The sequence below is a fragment of the Scardinius erythrophthalmus genome, assembly GCF_964197995.2.
Source record: "Scardinius erythrophthalmus genome assembly, chromosome: 18".
NCBI classification, from domain to species: Eukaryota; Metazoa; Chordata; class Actinopteri; order Cypriniformes; family Leuciscidae; genus Scardinius; species Scardinius erythrophthalmus.
The window spans coordinates 33,960,506-33,981,695 of NC_138238.1; the positions used below are offsets into that span (position 1 = coordinate 33,960,506).

Below are 21,190 nucleotides of genomic sequence, written 5' to 3' on the forward strand. Positions count from 1 at the left end.
ACGCGCTGATGATGTGATGTCTGCGCAAGCAGGTGCGCAGAGGTTGTTGATAGGCAGGTAGGATATTGTATCATTGCATTCGGACCTAATGCAATGATGAGACAATGTGTAACGGAGGCCAGCTAGTAGTAGTCGCTGTGTGAATGAAACATCACTCCTCTGATCTCAATAGGCGATCTAGCAACAGACGCTAGAGGCTGCAGTCTTTAGCCTCCTTGTTGGAGCGCCTGACTCTCACGCCGGCGACCCGGGTTCAAGGCCCGCACAGATCGGGGCGAGTAGGACCCGGGTGGAGGGGTTACATTGGTGCCGTGACCCGGATGGGAGTGAGGTATAGGGGGGTGAGTGTAACAGAGGCCAGCTAGTAGTCGCTGTGTGAGTAAACCTCACTCCTCTGATCTCAATAGGCAATCTAGCAACAGACGCTAGAGGCTGCAGTCTTTAGCCTCCTTGTAAGAATGCCTGACTCTCAAGCCGGAGACCCAGGTTCAAGGCCCGCACAGCGCAGGGCGAGTAGCACCCGGGTGGAGGGGTTACAAATGCAATGATTGGACAAACATTTTATTGTCCTATGCCTTCCTCGGATGATATGTATACATATACTGTAAATACATTTAGACCACTTTACTGAGTGATGCGAAGAGACTTTCCGAAAATCAGCATATTAGAATGCTTTTTCTCAGCTCATTTGGGGTTTTGGGTCTATTACAGTGGTGCAACAAATAGTGGTGCTACAAACATTTTTCTTTTTTGAAAGGAAAAAAGAACTAGCTTGTTAAAACTTTACAATGGTGATGCCTATTAGTTTGACTTTAAAAGGTTAGTCATGTCATCCTTGTTAGGGGCATTAGAGACGTGTCTGGCAGAGAGCAAACTGTTATTCTAATAGCAGTAAGACATTTATTCATAGCCAGAGATTCAGACAATCCTACAGCTTGTGATCATTATAAGAAATGGGCAGTCCTGAACAATCATCTTTTGAAAAGGCTTTGATTTTTAAATGAGGAAGTAAATCATTGCAAAACACTGTACCATCATCACTGCTGAGTAAATAATGACTATAGGAACTATAAATGGCCATTTCCTCCAAAAGACTTTTCTTTCAAAAAGAATAATCCAAACGTCTCACTTGGATACAGTGATTCTCAAAAGGTTGAGGTAAGAAAGCACACGCCTATTTTAAGATACATTTCCCATTCAGCAACATTCCTTTACATCTAAGAGGACGTAAAATATCTGGCTTTATCTTGCTAAACATCCTTGAACTCTGAACACATACTTCCATAAAAAAAAGCTGGAATTAATGAAGTCAGATTCAGTGCCATAACAACTTTGAGCAAAGGGACACTGCCAAAAACCAAAGGGTGAAACGATCTCCCCTGGGGATTTCACCACTAAAATTCAATGCGCATGGGTTTCTATGGCAACAAGTGACTCTCTGCACTTAATGCAACAATAAACTGGAGAGACAGATAATGTGTTGCTCTCTAAATTTTAGCTGCTAATGCCCTTAATGAGTCCGGATGCCGAAATCAAAGAGCAAGCTTTGTGGCTGGCTGTCTTTGAATAGGACTTTTTTTTCCATACATACAGAGTTAATGAGGCTTCAGATCGCAGGTCTACAGCAAAGTATACACACTGCCTTACTCTGTTTGTGTGTGTATTTCTCTCTTTCCCTTCCCTCAAGATCATACAGATGTGGTACAACTCCTGTGCTACGATATTAGTAGCCTGACCTACGTTAATTTTTCACTCTATCAAGTGGATGGAATTTACATATGTGATTGAGGAATGTTAAATATATATATGGCCATACATACACGCAGTTGCTGCAGATTTGTCGGCTGCACATCCATGATGTAAATCTCCTGTTCCACCACATCCCAAAGGTGCTCTATTGACTTGAGATCTGGTGACAGCCCATTTGAGTATAGTGAACTCAATGTTCAAGAAAACAGTCTGAGAAGATTTGAGCTCAGGTAGGCTGTGGCGTTTTTAACGATAGTTAATTGGTACAAAGGGGCCCAAAGTGTATCTAGAAAATATCACACACCATTACACCATCAGCACCAGCCAGAACCATTGATACAAGGCAGGATGGATCCATGCTTTCATGTTGTTTATACCAAATTCTGACCCTACCATTTGAATGTCACAACAGAAATAGAGACTCATCAGACCAGGCATTTTTCCATTTCCAATTTCGCCTCATTTTGGTGAGCCTGTGTGAATTGTAGCCTCAGTTTCCTGGCACCGTTGGTCTTCTGCTGCTGTAGTCTGTCTGCTTCAAGGTTCGATGTGTTGTGCATTCAGAGATGCTCTTCTGCAGACCTCGGATGTAACGAGTGGTTATTTGAGTTACTGTTGCCTTTCTATCAGCTCAAACCAGTCTGGCCATTCTCCTCTGACCTCTGGTATTAACGAGGCATTTTTTTCCCACAGAACCGCCACTCACTGGATATTTTCTCTTTTTTGGGCCATTCCCTGTGAACCCTAGAGATGGATGTGTGTGAAAATCCGAGTAGATCGGCAGTTTCTGAAATACTCCAACAATCAACCATGTTCAAAGTCACTTAAATCACATTTCTTCCCCATACTGATGCTCAGTTTGAACTTCAGCAGATCGTCTTACCCATGTCTACATGCCTAAATGCATTAAGTTGCTGCCATGTGATTGATTCATGCTGATTGGATATTTGACCTAACAAGCCGTTGAACAGCTGTACCTAATAAAGTGGCCAGTGAGTGTATATACACTCACCTAAAGGATAATTAGGAACACCTGTTCAATTTCTCATTAATGCAATTATCTAATCAACCAATCACATGGCAGTTGCTTCAATGCATTTAGGGGTGTGGTCCTGGTCAAGACAATCTCCTGAACTCCAAACTGAATGTCAGAATGGGAAAGAAAGGTGATTTAAGCAATTTTGAGTGTGGCATGGTTGTTGGTGCCAGACGGGCCGGTCTGAGTATTTCACAATCTTCTCAGTTACTGGGATTTTCACGCACAACCATTTCTAGGGTTTACAAAGAATGGTGTGAAAAGGGAAAAACATCCAGTATGCAGCAGTCCTGTGGGCGAATATGCCTTGTTGATGCTAGAGGTCAGAGGAGAATGGGCCGACTGATTCAAGCTGATAGAAGAGCAACTTTGACTGAAATAACCACTCATTACAACCGAGGTATGCAGCAAAGCATTTGTGAAGCCACAACACACACAACCTTGAGGCAGATGGGCTACAACAGCAGAAGACCCCACCGGGTACCACTCATCTCCACAACAAATAGGAAAAAGAGGCTACAATTTGCACGAGCTCACCAAAATTGGACAGTTGAAGACTGGAAAAATGTTGCCTGGTCTGATGAGTCTCGATTTCTGTTGAGACATTCAGAGGGTAGAGTCAGAATTTGGCGTAAACAGAATGAGAACATGGATGTGCATCCCACAAATCTCCATCAACTGCAAGATGCTATCCTATCAATATGGGCCAACATTTCTAAAGAATGCTTTCAGCACCTTGTTGAATCAATGCCACGTAGAATTAAGGCAGTTCCGAAGGCGAAAGGGGTTCAAACACAGTATTAGTATGGTGTTCCTAATAATCCTTTAGGTGAGTGTAGATATAGATATGGATATAGATATAGATATAGATATAGATATAGATATAGATAGCATCTGCCAAATGCATATATGTAAAAAATATTTGATGCAATACAAAGGATAAAAAAAAATTATTTTGTGCTCTGCAAAATGAAGTCATAGAAGTTTGGAATGTAAAGTAAATGATGAGAGTATTTCTATTTTGGAGTGAACCAACTTTCTTTTTAAACATACTGAATGGATCTCTGTATCTCAGCAGACACAGTGATGAGGTATAGCAAATATCAGATTAATGTCAGACTAATGTTCCCTGTTGTACTGATGTTGTGTGTTTACTGAAACACCACCAGCAGAGTAAATGTAGCAGTATAGTAAATGTAGAAGAATAAAAAACAAAAAACTAATTGGCATTTACAACATCTTCATGACTCACATCCAAATGATAGCTTCATCATATAATCTTTTTTATAATGGAAATGTTATCATCATCTGTGAATAGATTAAGCTCCTTAAGTCACTAACACATCATTACATTCTACTTCTTGTGTGATGCATGTGCTTCTCATATAGCAGTGACTCACAGCACACCTCTCTAAGAAGCTTGCTCCTTGTAGTTTATGACTAGACACTCTGTAGAGATCAGTAAGCTCGGAGATCACCAGGGAATGTCTCAGCACTGCTAAATAATTTTTGCTTGGTCTCACCTTGATATATACATGTGTCATTATTTTTCCCCATCTCCTTCTCCCCTGATCTCTCTCCTTGCTTTTCTCTGCATTTAGGATGTGCTGGTATATATATATATATATATATATATATATATATATATATATATATATATATATACTGTATATGAAGAGTTCAGATGCAAAACCTCTAAATGCCATCTGAAATTTTCTTCTAGAATGATAATTTTTATCAAGCTCGTATATTTAAGTTCAATAATTTCACTTAAATGGCAATTAATAGGTCATTTTCATTGCCATTTAAGTGAAATTACTGAACTTAAATATACGAGCTTCATAAAAATGATCATTCTAGGAGGAAATTTCAGATGGCATTTAGAGGTTTTTGCATCTGAACTCTTCATATATATATATATATATACTGTATATATATATATATATATATATATATATATATATATATATATATATATATATATATATATATATCTTGGCGAAATAGATCTACTTCGCTGCTGCTGTAGAGCAAGTACTTGTAAGATGTAATGCAGTAATGCTGCTTCTGCTCATGTAATATACATGAATTAACCCCCCCATAGCAGATCTATACAGGTGGAGCTAGGGAAGATGTAGGGTTTCTGAAAGCTTACTGCATACTGCTACCAGCAACACCCCGGTATTTGTTTGAAAGTTGAGCCGCAGCTCATTAGACGCTGATGCAACAACAACTAATCAGCTGATCCATGTAGAAGGAAATTCTTTTGAAAACATTCAAGATATTCCAATTCAACATCATGTGGCATCTTGCAAAACTTCAAAAGAAAGGGAAAAATCTCAGCAATACAATCAGTAAAAAAAAAAAAAAAAAAAAAAAAATGAAACAGAACCAGCAGCAAAATATATTTAATCAGATCTTGTAAAGCAACAGCTGCTTCACAGAAAACATTGAAAGAGAGAGAGAGAGAGAGAGAGAGAGAGAGAGAGAGAGAGAGAGAGAGGGGGGGGCAAACAGAATGAGAGATGGGGATAACTTGTTTTTGCATTTGCCTCAGAGGCGAAAAGCTAAAAAATAAGATGCTGAAGATTGTACTTCAACATGACAACATAATGGCTTTGTGGTTGTGTTTCTCATCTTGGTGACTCTCTTCAAATCTGAGGAAATGGCCTAGCATTCGCACTTAAGAGATGCAGATGAGACACTGAGATTCTGACTCACCACTTTCCGTTGCTGGTATATATCTCACTATTCCACGCTACCAGTTTCTACCAGTGTCAATAACAAGGATGCAAACACACGAAAGATCAGTGATTTAGTAACGATTGAAGTACTATCGCACAGCAAGATAAACAATATGCAATTTTCTAATAAAACACATTGTTGCATTTGGTTTAACAGGGGAAGAACCGGAGCCATTATCCATTGTAAATTTTGATAATTAAATTAAGTGAGGCTTGCAAATTATTTTACCAGGCTGACATGCATACAAATCAGCTTGTCATATTGTTTTAGAAATACAAGACCTTGTCAAACTCGAATAGAGCAATAGAGAACAATATTTGAATTGTTTATTATCACAAGACTATCTACTGGTTTTGCTGGCATGCCTTAAAGCTTTGCATTAAAATATTTAAAGGGACAGAAAAAAAGTATGCAAGGAATTTAAGATACTTCATATATGTAGATATAGTGTGTGTGTGTGTGTGTGTGTGTGTGTGTGTGTGTGTGTGTGTGTGTGTGTGTGTGTGTGTGTGTGTGTGTGTGTGTGTGTGTGTGTGTGTGTGTGTGTGTGTGTGTGTGTGGTTTCCATGGATACTCCCTCCTGAGAGTAGCTGTTCTAGCTAAGTTAAGGATGACAACACAGTGTATGTGTTTCCATGGTTTCACTCCAGATTGTGGTTTGTCTTTGCAGGATTATAAAGGGTCTTTCCATGTGCACATTCATGCATGTGCATGCGTGTCTGTATATTTGCAAACGCAATCTCATGTGCTCATATTTAACAGACGTTTTGCACAAAAAGTACAATACAATACATTTCCATGAATTAACTTTTGAACTGTAAATGTGCAGGTGCATTGTTCTCCTCACTCACTCTGTACCGTAGCAGTCCTGGTGCAGTTGTAGAGGATGGCGAGCTCTCCAAACACTTTCCCCGGTCCCATGGTGCAGAGTTTCATCCCCTCCTTGGTCACCTCCACCTTGCCATCTGAAAGCAATCAGAAGGTATATCCTTAAGTCCATTGATGATGCTCTGTTCATGAAAGTAAGCATGACAGTCTGGAAATGCATTCGTGCCAGTCGCCTGGATTGGAGCGAGCCTGGCCTAATACATTCCAATAACAGTCTCATTTCATTAGGCCAGCAGACATGAGCAGAAGTTTCGAGGAGAGTGGGGGAGGTGAAATGACTGGTAAAGGAACGAGCTCTCTGGTGTAATGGGCACTGAGAGAAATAGGCCAGTGAAAAGAGGAAAAAAATAAGGAGTGGAGGATTAGCAAAATATTATGCCTAAACTATTAGATGAGATGCAGTGAAACCACACTGAGAGGGCCTGGGACTGTTATTTCAGGATTAATGCGCAAGACACACGCAACTCCTCTGCGTTAACTCATGGGAAATTCAAAAACATGGCTTGGCTGAAGAGCTCATCTGTCTCCTCATGCAGTTTTCAAATTATACCAAAGCTTCCGAGGGCCCTACTTAGAATAAAGTAGGTCTGAGAAAACACTTCAGGCTAAATGCTAGCAACAATAAGGTTGTGACACTTCTATATTAGGGCTTAGAGAAATACACATACTTTACTCATGTGAAGGAGGATAAAATACTGTAAAATAAGTATAGGTATGATTCAGTTGGTTTCAGGACCTAGTTGAAGTTCTCTGTCTTTTGTATGTGGGACTCTTATGTTTGGGGCAGAAAGATCCTGTAGTTGGCAAAATTGACTTTTATTTTGACAGGAGTGCAACTTAGAGGAGGAAGGCCTTCTTTACTAGAAAAGGCCAAGCCAGGTTTTGGCAAGACGGCATGCATGTTAGGTGATCCTGTTTGAACCAAACAGATTGGTGTTTTTTAGCCTTCTCTTTTGAAGTCGTTTATGGATTAATTACCCATCGAGGTTCAAGAGAAGACTTGGGGTTTTTGGTATTTTGGTTTTGTCACGTTTGGAGAATTATTACCATTTTTTCTGGACATTTTGATGCATTTTTTGGGGTCAAGGACTAAGGATTCACGCATAAGGACAATACTTCTCACGCATGGACTATTTGATCAAGGACTCTCGAATGAGTGTTAATTTTTCTGATTAACCTGCTTATGCCTATCTTTGTCTGATTTCAAGTATTTATACAGTTTTTTTCTCTTATTCATTCATGCCTTGTGAGTGCCCTGAACTTTTGGTTGACTATTGGTTTACTTAAGTTGCAAGCCAAGTTTGTTACAAGGTAGCAAGTAAAAGCAAAGATGTTTATGCCGATATTTACAATCGGATGTTATTCACATAAAAGGCATGTTAGGGGTGATGAAGGTTTTATATAACACAGTGTTGCGGTCAGAAGATTGGCATTAGAGATACACCAGTCAGCTGGCCATAAATCAGAACCGGATGTTTTTTGCTCCAAACATGATTGGTTCTCTATTCCAGACCTGCACACAAACTGCATTGCAATCATTTCCCAAAATGTAATTTGTGCGGAAATATTAAGAAATCTCTAAACAGAGAAAAGAGAACAGAGACACACCAGCAGAGCAAAGGCACCAGTGTTGGGGGGTAACTTGAGTTTTGTAATCAGATTACATTTTCAAGTAACGCATTTCTTTTAAAATTGACAACAAAATATCTGAGTTACTTTTTCAAATAAGGCAAGTTACTTTGTTTTCCCATTTATTGATTGACAGCTCTCTTGTCCCCATGTTGAGACAAATTGAAGTGCAGAGGCGTTGTGTGTTAACATGACGGTTATTGTAGTTCTAGACTAATGTGAGCATGCATTTACTCATCTTACTTGCACAAAAAAAATATACCAATATTCCTCAAAATGAATAAAATCAGTGAAATGCAGGATGAGAATATTATGCAAGCCTCCAATAACTACACGTTAAATAAAACATACATTTGTATGCATTTAATCTCACTTTATTGACCAATGTACTTGCTTCTGACCTTCAATGATTCAGTTAAAATTAAGCAAAAATGACTAAAAAAAATTTATTTATTGGTAAAGTAAGTGTTCAACTTTTTTTTCTCCTGAATCCTATTCTTCCGTTATCCAGAATGGCAGCACAGCTGAAAGGTTTATTTGAGCTGCGACCCTCTACTGTACAAGCGTGAATTTGCATTTCCTTCAAGCCTGAGGCTTATTATTTCACTTTTGGTGTAAAAGGGTCTTTACATTTGCCCAAAAATATAACTTTTTTCTCATAAAAAAAACAAGTTACGCAAAAGTAACATTAAAAATAACTAAGTAACGCAATTAGTTACTTTTTAAGGGAGTGACACAATATTGTAATGCATTACTTTTCAAAGTAACTTTCCCCAACACTGAAAGGCACCAGGCACAGCAAACTCGCAGTTTGCGATGTTCGAAATATAGGAAGAAAAATTGGGGGTGGGGGTTTATATGAATGTACCGTATTGTTCCGAATTCAAGACTGTTATTTTCTTGGAAATACATCTGAAAAAATGGGGTCGTCTTATACAGTGGGGAGAACAAGTATTTGATACACTGCCGATTTTGCAGGTTTTCCTACTTACAAAGCATGTAGAGGTCTGTAATTTTTATCATAGGTACGCTTCAGCTGTGAGAGACGGAATCTAAAACAAAAATACAGAAAATCACATTGTATGATTTTTAAATAATTAATTAGCATTTTATTGCATGACATAAGTATTTGATCACCTACCAATCAGTAAGAATTCCGGCTCTCACAGACCTGTTAGTTTTTCTTTAAGAAGCCCTCCTGTTCTCCACTCATTACCTGTATTAACTGCACCTGTTTGAACTTGTTACCTGTATAAAAGACACCTGTCCACATACTTAATCAAACAGACTCCAACCTCTTCACAATGGCCAAGACCAGAGAGCTGTTTAAGGACATCATGGATAAAATTGTAGACCTGCACAAGGCTAGGATGGTCTACAGGACAATAGGCAAGCAGCTTGGTGAGAAGGCAACAACTGTTGGCGCAATTATTAGAAAATGGAAGAAGTTCAAGATGACGGTCAATCTCCCTCGGTCTGGGGCACCATGCAAGATCTCACCTCGTGGGACATCAATGATCATGAGGAAGGTGAGTGATCAGCCCAGAACTACACGGCAGGACCTGGTCAATGACCTGAAGAGAGCTGGGACCACAGTCTCAAAGAAAACCATTAGTAACACACTACGCCGTCATGGATTAAAATCCTGCAGCGCACGCAAGGTCCCCCTGCTCAAGCCAGCGCATGTCCAGGCCCGTCTGAAGTTTGCCAATGACCATCTGGATGATCCAGAGGAGGAATGGGAGAAGGTCATATGGTCTGATGAGACAAAAATAGAGCTTTTTGGTCTAAACTCCACTCGCCGTGTTTGGAGGAAAAAGAAGGATGAGTACAACCCCAAGAACACCATCCCAACCGTGAAGCATGGAGGTGGAAACATCATTTTTTGGGGATGCTTTTCTGCAAAGGGGACAGGACGACTGCACCATATTGAGGGGAGGATGGATGGGGCCATGTATCGCGAGATCTTGGCCAACAACCTCCTTCCCTCAGTAAGAGCATTGAAGATGGGTCGTGGCTGGGTCTTCCAGCATGACAACAACCCGAAACACACAGCCAGGGCAACTAAGGAGTGGCTCTGTAAGAAGCATCTCAAGGTCCTGGAGTGGCCTAGCCAGTCTCCAGACCTGACCCAAATAGAAAATCTTTGGAGGGAGCTGAAAGTCCGTATTGCCCAGCGACAGCCCCGAAACCTGAAGGATCTGGAGAAGGTCTGTATGGAGGAGTGGGCCAAAATCCCTGCTGCAGCGTGCGCAAACCTGGTCAAGAACTACAGGAAACGTATGATCTCTGTAATTGCAAACAAAGGTTTCTGTACCAAATATTAAGTTCTGTTTTCTGATGTATCAAATACTTATGTCATGCAATAAAATGCAAATTAATTACTTAAAAATCATTCAATGTGATTTTCTGGATTTTTGTTTTAGATTCTGTCACTCACAGTTGAAGAGTACCTATGATAAAAATTACAGACTTCTACATCAGGGATCAGCAACTCCGGTCCTGGAGGGCCACTGTCCTGCAGAGTTTAGCTCCAACCCTAATTAAACACACCTGAACAAGGCAATCAGTGTTTTCAGGATTACTAGATAGATACAGGCAGGTGAGTTTTTATCAGGGCTGAAGCTAAACTCTGCAGGACAGTGGCCCTCCAGGACCGGAGTTGCTGATCCCTGTTCTACATGCTTTGTAAGTGGGAAAACCTGCAAAATCAGCAGTGTATCAAATACTTTTTTTACTTTTGCGTCTAAACTTTTACATGTCAATAATACACCCGCACCAATAGGTAGTGCCAAATACGTGTAAATTGAGTGTTTCCCCCAGGACTGATAAACACAGCGGAGTCAAACTACTCTCATTAAGCATCAAAGAAAGACGCTGTGTCAGAGTGTAATGTTAGAAGATGACGAGCCCAAAAAGACCATCTTAAAAATGCTAAAAGTCAATGAAAAGCTTACCGCTTTTCTACAAGCGGCCGCTTCGAAGAAACTGACAGGCAAGTGTGTCAGTAGGCCACAAAGTCCTCATCCAGCTGAAGGCACTGGAAATGACCAAAGAGCTGAATTTACCCACCAGCGAGGCACATCATTTATCATTTCGGTACCGATGCACTTGCTTGTCAATATCCTCGAAGCGGCCGTTTTGAAGCAGTGTAATGGATTAGCACTTGCCCTCTGACTTCAGGGAGAAACTGCTGCCTTTTCAGCGATATGTGATTGGCCAAAGGAAAAAACATTCATATCCCCTGGATCAGATAGGTAATGCGTATCAAACACCTGTGTTTTTTGACATGCCAGCATTTGTCACTGTACATAAAAAAAGTCATAGTGAAATCTACTAAATGAGAACTTCAGACTTTGTCTTATATTTACTATTTCGAATAATTTTTGGAATAAATGTATGGTGTTTTTGTGAGTCTCTTAGGCAACATTTATTTGATCAAAAATATATTTATTAAAAATAAATATTATGAAAAAATAGTATGAAATATTATTACAATTTAAAAGAACAGTTTTCCATTTGAATATATTTTAAAATGTAATTTATTTATGTCATTGTGAAGCTGAATTTTCAGTAGCATTACTCCAGTCTTCAGTGTCACATGATCCTTCAGAAATCATACTAATATGATGATTTGTTGTTTAATGTTTTGCTGGAAGAAAAAATAAATAAATATGGGAACCGTGATACTCTACAATACACAATTCAAAATCTGGAGCAAGTAAGATAAAAAAAAAACTTTTATTCAGCAAGGATAAATTGATCAAAAGTGACAGGCCTAGTAAAGACATTTATAATGTTACAAAAGATTTCTATTAAAAAAAAGAAAATGCTGTTCCGTTCATCAAAGAATCCCGAAAAATTTGACACTGAAGACTGGAATAATGGCTGCAGAGAACGCAGCTTTGCATCACATGAATAAATCACATTTTAAAATATATTCAAACAGAATACAGTTATTTTAAATTGTAATACTATTTCACAATAATAGTGTTTTTCCTGCATTCTTGATCAAATAAATGCAGCCTTGGTGAGCATAAGAGACTAGTTTAAATTTGAATCAGCTGAAAACAAACAGTAAGGGTCCTCTCCACAGGGGAAAAAAATGCTTATCTTCTTCATCATACCTCTTCATAGGCTAGTCTGCAGCTCTGATGCTATCAGCAAGGCTAATCCAAACAGGCTACAAATACACTGGCCCAGAATCAGTTTGCTGTGGCTCTATTCTCCTGCCACCTGGGGTCTGTCTAATGACGGATCTGAATCACCACTGGCCATCCCGAGCTCTAACAGCACGAAACAAACACATCCACTTTTAGCCCACCACGCACACCAGCCAACTCACTCAATGTGTGCATACAATGCTAAACTTATTTTAAATGTACAATTTAGATTAAAACTGAAGACACAGATCTGGAAGACATAAGTTCTATCAGTCAATTCTCACATCCTAGACTTTGACTTTCAGGTTTGTGTTAGAGGCTGCAGGACTGAGTCAAGCCAAGTTGTGGGCTTTGGTCTGTAAGTCTTAGTAAATATTATAAATAAAGGAATCATGTGGATTTCCTGACATGGTTGTGGCTAGAAATACAGATCATGAAGTAATTTTATACAACTGCAACAACCTACAATGGATAAAATCAGGTCACACACTCACTAAAAAAGTGATTACCAAATACTTCACAATCTGACCCAGATTCAATGGCTCAATGACTGTAACAGCTGATTTAGAAATAGTCAAGTCAAAGCTACTGGTTGGCATTGGCAAGCTAAAATGACATTGTTTACTTTATGGTATGCCACTTAGCTAACTACGCAACCATAACTTTGAGTTTAAAATGCACAAAAAATCCAGGTATGATTCAGGAGTTAAAGATATTTCACATAAATATCACACAAAGGAGATGCGTGTCAATGAACAAGTCGGCCTTGTTCTTCATCCCTATATACACATATACACATCTGGGATAATATGACAAATTCTAAATCAGTTAATTGTCACGGATGGATGATGATGAGACGTAGCCTAGAAATCTAGATGCAAAATTTTTATTTTGCAGCCAGTGTAGTCTAGCAACTCTCCGTTGACTTTCGAGCTGGAAAAACCAAACTCAGGTCAGGCCAATCACATCGTGTATAGAGTAGGCGGGGCGGGCTTAACATAATGACGACAGAGTTGCGACGGTTCCCTGCTACTTGAAAACAAAGAATGGCTGCTGCTGCTGCTGGTGAACCAGCCGTCTTTCGAATCGGCTTTGCCCGCGACTCTGGAGGACTTGGAGTTAAGCTTTTCTTTGAGAAAAGAGCAAAGAACGGCACTTAAGTTATTTTTAAAAAAGGAAGATGTGTTCGGAGTTTTGCCGACTGGATATGGCAAAAGTTTAATATACCAACTAGCCTTCTTCGTTGCTCTGATTGGTTGTAGTGCTATCCTATTGCGTGCAGAGGGATTTTGAGAGACAACCGTTTATCCCGCCCCTCGGATTGAGCCGTGCCAATGGTGAGTTGCCAGACCTAACATCTTGATGTTGGTCTGGCTTGCCAGGCTAGATGAGACGTAGAGGATCTTAAAATGCAGCGTGAACTTTATTAAACAAATGTGTATAGTCCCACATAACGATAATCCAAAACAAGGGAAAGGCAACGTAACAGCGTGTATGAGCACAAACGACACCAGAGAATGAGGAACTGAAACAGAGGGCTTTAAATACACATGAACTAATGAGGGAGAGGTGTGAGAAATCAATCAAACATGACTAACCCTGACAACATAACCATTGGTGCGTCTCAATAAGCTCCCTAATTCAGTAGTCAGGGCACTGATCCATTTTAAAAGCTGTCTCAATTGCAGAATCCTTCCAGGGCACCCTAAAAAGTCCCACAATGCACTGAAAATCAGGGAGCATTGATACTCACTATGCTCCCTTTGAAGCACGAAACTTAACGCGAGACACTACAGGTGAATAGGGTAACATTTTTAACTAGCAGATATCACCATGAAACTTTCCCAGTTGATTACCTACATTATGATGAGAAAAAAAATGAATTACAAGTTTTCTGTAATTTAATGTTTAAATATATTTTATACATATAATTTAAAAAACAACATCTGAGTATTGGATAAAGCCAGGTTCAAAATTCTTTTTTCATTGTGTTCACATATTAGATGGGAAAAAAATTAAAGAGGGATTTATGGATATCTACTTTTGTTATCCTGTAAATTAGAATATACCGTCAATAGCCTTAAAAAAAATTTCGCCATGTTTTTTGGAATAAAATGTTATATAAATCAGGCTAGGAATAATATATTTACAAATCCCTCTGTAAATGTCATCATAATATAACTAGGTACAAGACTGGAAAGTTTGGTGTATATAGGTGCTACAGAAATGGAGATTTCGGACTTGGAGTATGAGAGAAAAGTCATTCTGAGAAAACCGGCTTTAAAGATTTATATCAGCCAATGAGATTGCGCATTTAGAGTTAAATCCCCCCTTTTACTTTCACGATTGGTTGCTGATAAAAAGGAAATGACCATATTTGGACAGCATTGTACAGGAGAGAGAGAGAGCTTTCTAACGGTGTATGTGATGACAGGGTGCAGGCAGCGATCGCGGAGCAGTGGGATGATTTAGAACACCAACTTTTAAAGTTGTTTTGAAACATTGAAAAGATTCAATGAACCTGAAAAGAACCATCAGCTTATCATTTTCAGATAACCTCATTAAATGTATACTTGCATGGCCTTTGCAGTGAAAGATATCGTAAAGTTCCTGAATAAGGATTTTTGATGGTCCCATGAGTCTCAATCGATTTCTTCGGCGTTGACTGAAGAAATGGTGATGAACTTGCGTGGTTGGTTTGACTCTGTTCCCATGGCTGGAGTGTAGATTGTGGCCTGCTGGCTCTGGGCCGGAGAGGACACGCAGAGCAAACAGGAGAAGGGAGGAAGTCGAAAGAGTTAATGGTGGGAGTTGCGATGGACTTCTTCTGTCTTGAATGAAGACGTTGTGCCAAACTCCTGAGGTTGTCCTTGATACTGTTATAGTTGAGAGAGTCCTCTTTCTCCTGAATGAGCACATGGCTGGTTGTGAGTCAAGGCCTGGTGCGGCCCCGCAGGACAGCAACCCGAACTTACAAGAGAAGACCAAGAGAGGGAAGGGCTTGTGTAGAGGCCATTTAAAGCCTGAGAAAGGTTTCAGGGTTGGCTCAACCAATAAGGAAGGGGGGATTTCTAAGCGGGAGATTCCTCTGTTGGGAGGATTTGTGACGCTATCTCAAGTGTGGTTAGACATCTGCCTTGCCGTTTGTGTCCATTTCTACTCAGATAGATATAACAAACACACACTGCATTCTAAGAGAAGGTGATGAACACTAAAGTGTGAGTCATTAAATGAGGATTAATTAGATAGGAGACACGATACAGGTGGGGTTACATTGACCGTTGTTTAATAAAATACATACTGTAGTATCAAAGACATAATAGTGCACAATACAGTAAATCGTTCACACAGTTTCCTGGGGTGCATGTTCATTTATAGATCAGTTCGTCCATAAATTGATGTAAAATCTGTTTTAAGGGCTGTGGGCCTTTTCTATGGCCTCTGCTTTTTCCACGTGACCACATTTTTAACAGCAATAAAACCAACTTAATCTGATAGTAGTCATGGTAAAACAAGACCCTTCTTGGGGGGATGGGACCATAGATCCCATAGTGAGATTTAAAGATTATTTGTTAAATATAACAAATAATTGTGTCTGATTTGTCTCAGTCGTTACACACGTAGAGAAAGTATTTTCTAAAGAAAAGTATTTATCATAATGTACTTTAAATAATATAGGAAGTAATCAAGTCAGAAAGATATCAAGCTCTGCTGTTGTTCATAAATACCAGTCATGGTGTGATGTTGTACAGTGATGACGTTGTTATGGAAATAGAGTCATCAGTGTCTGAATGTGTAGTGAGCCAGCGTCATTTACTGTCCTTACCAGTGCCTGAATTCCTGAACACGATATACAGATTCACGAGCTCGAGAGCCAATTGAGACACACCCCATGACAATCAAGGACAAACAGGAACATACGAACAAAAGGAAACATGAAACAAAGAAAAACAAACTAAAAGTCCTTGAAAATGAAACCAAACAAAGCCACTTGAAGACAAGCCTGCAACCTTAGCATAAATAAGGGTAACACCTGCTAAGACGAGACCTTTTTTTAATGGATGTCAATGGATGTCTTCACTATGCTGAATAAACCGCATTTGCGAGGAAATAGCTTATCATTTGATGAATCGACAGCCCATCGGCTAATCTTTAAAATGTTTGCTCTTAAACATTCATTTTGGATTGATCTATTTTTAGAGTTTAAACCGAAAAAAGAAAATTGTTTTTAAAGAGAAACCACAGATAAGTTGCGCTACAGGTATGATTCAGTTTACGGCACTTCCCATTCATTTCTATAGTATCCGCAAAGAGAGACTGACTGTCGCACAAATCTGAATGAAATTCAATAATTGCTTATTGGGTAATTTGGTTTTTCAAATGCACATGCAGATTTCATCAAAAATATCTTGACAGAATTTTCTGAACATATTTATAACTACTCAAATCTGTGATCAGCAATATGGTTAAAAATAATTTATATATATTTAACATTTAACATATATTTAACATATTTAATAATATATTATTAGAATGAATAATTTGTATAATATTTAATAATTTCATAATTAATATTTCTGGATTTTGTTAACGTAAGAAAACAAACAAAGCAGTAGAATAAAGAGAAATGGGTTTATTTTAAAACCAGTTAACGGTTGCATTATTTCCAATTTAATTGCTTTTATTCTTGCAATTATGTTGTAGTTTTTCAGTGTCGGGGTTGCAAATAAATCAAAATTTAATTTAATTTATTCTAGTTAAGCAGTTGCATGATGCCATAAGAAAATAGATACTAGAGATACTTTACTAATATTATTGTAAACTATAACTATTTTAAAGTTATTGTAATAACACTAAAATATGATTGCCACTGGTTCAATATGGTTCTCATTTAAGGACCTGTTGCTGACAACAACTTAGATGAGCTTAAGAACAGAATAATCCAGGATTGTGTCAAATCATCAACAATTAAATACAGCTAACTCAATTTCCGACATGGAGGAATAGTACCGTTTTATATGACATCAAATTAGATTTTGACACGCAAGTTTGAGTCAAGTCAAAAGTAACAGCAACTCGAATGTCAATGTCAAGTCTCAAGCTTTGAAATTCAAAGTCACACGTTTTGAGTCCACAATGAAACTTTCACCACATAATACATCAAACCAAAGGTCCTGCCGCCACTGTCTCCTCTTAAAGCATAAAGTTTTATTCGATTTCCATCATGTTCTGATGGCTTTATCTTGGCAAGGCAATATGAGGAATGAGACCAAGCACAAAAGGAGGATGTTGTTATCAGGGAGCTGTGACTATCAGCCTATTTTCGGGCAGGTCATGGTGACTTGTGCTCCATTATCACTGAATCAGCAACCAAGGGAAATAACCTACTGTAACGAGGACCTAAAATGTGGTACTGTATGCTTTAGGGCCCGGAGACAACAAGATGCGCATGCAAAAAATAATGCTCTATAAGCTGATGCTATAATATCTGCACTTTTCAACTGCACAAAAGATTTTTTTAGTGTGGAAAAAGGTTCTTTCGATTACTAAAATGTTCTTTACACTAAGAGATTTTGCACATGCATTATTTCAGACTAGTAGAAAGACAACATCCAAAACACACATTTAAAGGGATAGTTCACCCAAAAATCAAACTTCTGTCATCATTTACTCACTCTTGTTCCAAACCTGGGAGACTTTCGTTCATCTTCGGAACACAAATGAAGATATTTTTTATAAAATCTGAGCCAGTTCTGTACTCTCCATTGACAGCTACCAGCTACCACTTTGACGCTTCAAAAGGTTCATAAAGAGATTGTAAAACTAATCCACATGAATTGAGTGTAGTTAAAATTTTCTGAAAAGACACAATCGCTTTACATGATTAACAGTAATTTGCAGTGGCATACCGTGGGGTTTCAGTCAGGACCCTCTATAACGATCTCCACTAGGAGACGTTCTGTCACTACGCATCAAAATTGGCTGATAATACACGTCAGTCAAAGTTATGATTAAATGGAAAATGGCAGCTTCAACGGATAGGCTAACTACTAGTGCTGGTCCACGCCACGGAGCTGCGTTTAGATGACATATGGGAAATCCAGCTCAGCCTCACAAAACCATGTTCTTTCTGGAAATAAAATCGTACTGAAATAGACAGTAATTTAATTTAGACACGTTCAGACACACATTAATTAATTTAATTTAATTATGACAGGGCTGGCCCTGATGGCCCACCACTGGTAATACCCTTATATCTACCTTCCAAATATCCTATCATCTCCGCTGTTGTATAAGTTTCAAATGATATAAAACTAGTATGTTTGCATAGCGGTTAATGTGAGGATGTGACATCTGTAGTACAATACAAATATAATACAAATGATATTTGTATACTGTACATTATATTACACAAATTTAGTTTTCCCTCAATTTTAATATACATTGTATATTATTTCACTTGTTTGCACACTTAGTTTTATTGAATTATCAGTAACTTGAATTGATATTTTAGTATTGTAGTATTGAAGTTTAATGTTTTGATAGTGTATCATACGTTTTGGTAATAAAAATAAAAAGTTCCCTTATTAGCAGATCAATACATATCATGTAAGAAAGCAAGTCATACAGGTCTGGAATGATGATGCTGAGGAAATAAGCAAATAATGACAAAACAAGCATTTTTGAAAAAAAAACAAAAAACAATCCTGTCTCGACAGACTGTTAAAAAAAACTGGTGCATAACAACTACTGAAGGTTGTGTTGCAGCTGAACAATCTAATTTTAGCCCTTTTGTGAGCAAAATGTATCAGTCTGTCAATGAACGGGTGGTCCAGGCTCAGATCTATTGTATGGAAGTAAAATAATCTCAAATGTTTTTGAAACAAAAAGCCAGTTGAATTGCACTACTTGAAAAATAATAGGCATTGCATTAACCATGCTTGCATTTTAATGCATTGTATTTTTAGGGCTTGCATTTTTATGGGCTGAAATTCAACATGGTTGAATATTTAAGCTGTGAATATTTCAATTAAAAACATTTCAAACACATTTTCATTATTAAAAATTCCATAATCCATATTCACCTTTCATATTTCACTTCCAAAATATTCAAACTGTTTAAAAATACAACCTATAATATTCAACAGGCAATTTTCGGTCCATTTTATTTCGCTTCCACAAATTCGCTTCCACAAATTCAGTGGTTCAAATTCGACAGTAAATTCAACGGAACTGCAGGAAAAGCAATAGATTATCGAGCATACTATCCATCTGCTGTTAGTCAATCCCACCAGCAGGTGGTGCAAAAGCGCGTGTTGTTGACGAAGACCAGCAACAGTTAGAGCAAGCCATTCATTTATAAAATGAAAATGATTACCCGTATCAGTATATATATGCGGAAAAGATGATAAAGACACAAAAGCTGTGTTTATGTTTCATTCAATAACTTCATTGTTACATTTTGTAGCCTACATGTTATCAGCTTTCTCTACCTACATGAACAGGATTATAATCGGTTTCCCTCAATACCTCACACTCAAGGATTCCCCTTCCGTCGGGGCAAAACGCTATGGACTAATACAGTGATATGAAAGACCAAACTCGCACCTTTATGGGGATGTAGGCTGTAGGCTACTATGGACTAAGAATATGAACGTAACGCGCAAAGTTTCATGCAGAGCGTTTCGTGATATACTGGCATAAAATCAACACTTGATCATTAACACTTTCTTTTCTCTTCTCTCTCTCTCTCCACACACACACACACACACACACACACACACACACGTGTGTGTGTGTGTGTGTGTGTGTGTGTGTGTGTGGAGAGAGAGAGAGAGAGAGAGAGAGAGAGAGAGAGAGAGAGAGAGAGAAAGAGAGAGAGAGAGAGAGAGAGAGAGAGAGAGATAGAGATAGAGATAGAGATAGAGATAGAGATAGAGATAGAGATAGAGATAGAGATAGAGATAGAGATAGAGATAGAGAGAGAGAGAGAGAGAGAGAGAGAGAAAGTACGTTGCATTAGCTTAAACTGGGAAGAGTCATAGTACTTGCATATTGTTGTCCTCCTATTGTTAGTTTAACTGTAAATCGCTTTGGATAAAAGCGTCTGCTAAATAAATGACTAAATGTAGCCTAAATGTAAAATTAGCTTGACATTTGGACATTTAGGGACCGGATATTAATTTATTTGAATAAATATCAAAAATCCAAAGGGTGCGCATTATGGCTGGAACCACATGAACACTTTACAGTTGGTTTTATGACTGTAAGTCGTTCTATTCAAATGATATTGAAGTTTGAAACGTGTATACCAAAGACGTATACACTTTAGAGACGGTCCCTAAATGTGCGAATGTCCAACGTCAAGCCAACTTTATGCCAGTCTATCACTGGGAAACGCTCAGCATTAAACTTTGTGCGTTATTCTGAGTCCATCTGCTTGCCTGCGAGTTTGGTCTTTTATATCACAATTAGTCCATTAAGCTACGTTAAGCGTTGTATATGTCCAGCTGGGGAATCCTGACGTTTTGAGGGAAACCCTAATAGCTTGCATGCAGCACATCGCCACAATATAAAGTTAAGGCAACTTAACAACCAAGAGAAATATACGTCAACCTCAAAAATGTAACATTGGATCTGCGTATCCGCATCGGGGAATAACATTATAATCTTGTTCACGGTAGAGAAAGATGATTGTAGGCTACACAGGGAAAGTAACCGTGAAGACACTGAATTTAACATACAACCGCCGTCATAATAATCACAAATACACTTACATTGCTGTTAAATGAGTTTAATGAATGAATGGCTTGCTCTAACAGTTGCTGGTCTTCGTCAACAACACGCGCTTTTGCACCACCTGCTGGTGGGATTGACTAACAGCAGATGGATAGTATGCTCGATAATCTATTGCTTTTCCTGCAGTTCCGTTGAATTTACTGTCGAATTTGAACCACTGAATTTGTGGAAGCGAATTTGT

The 21,190-nt window shown here is 38.6% G+C and overlaps 1 protein-coding gene across 2 annotated transcripts in view; it reads right to left on the reverse strand.

Annotated features, from left to right (window-relative positions):
• LOC308706881 (cGMP-dependent protein kinase 1-like) overlaps positions 1-21,190 on the reverse strand; it is a 144,641-nt gene that overhangs the window by 74,458 nt on the left and 48,993 nt on the right. For both annotated transcript variants that reach the window (XM_081392754.1, XM_081392753.1), the window contains exon 3: positions 6,382-6,495. In XM_081392754.1, coding sequence (XP_081248880.1) covers positions 6,382-6,495 — 114 coding nt within the window. The remainder of the gene's footprint in view (positions 1-6,381; positions 6,496-21,190) is intronic.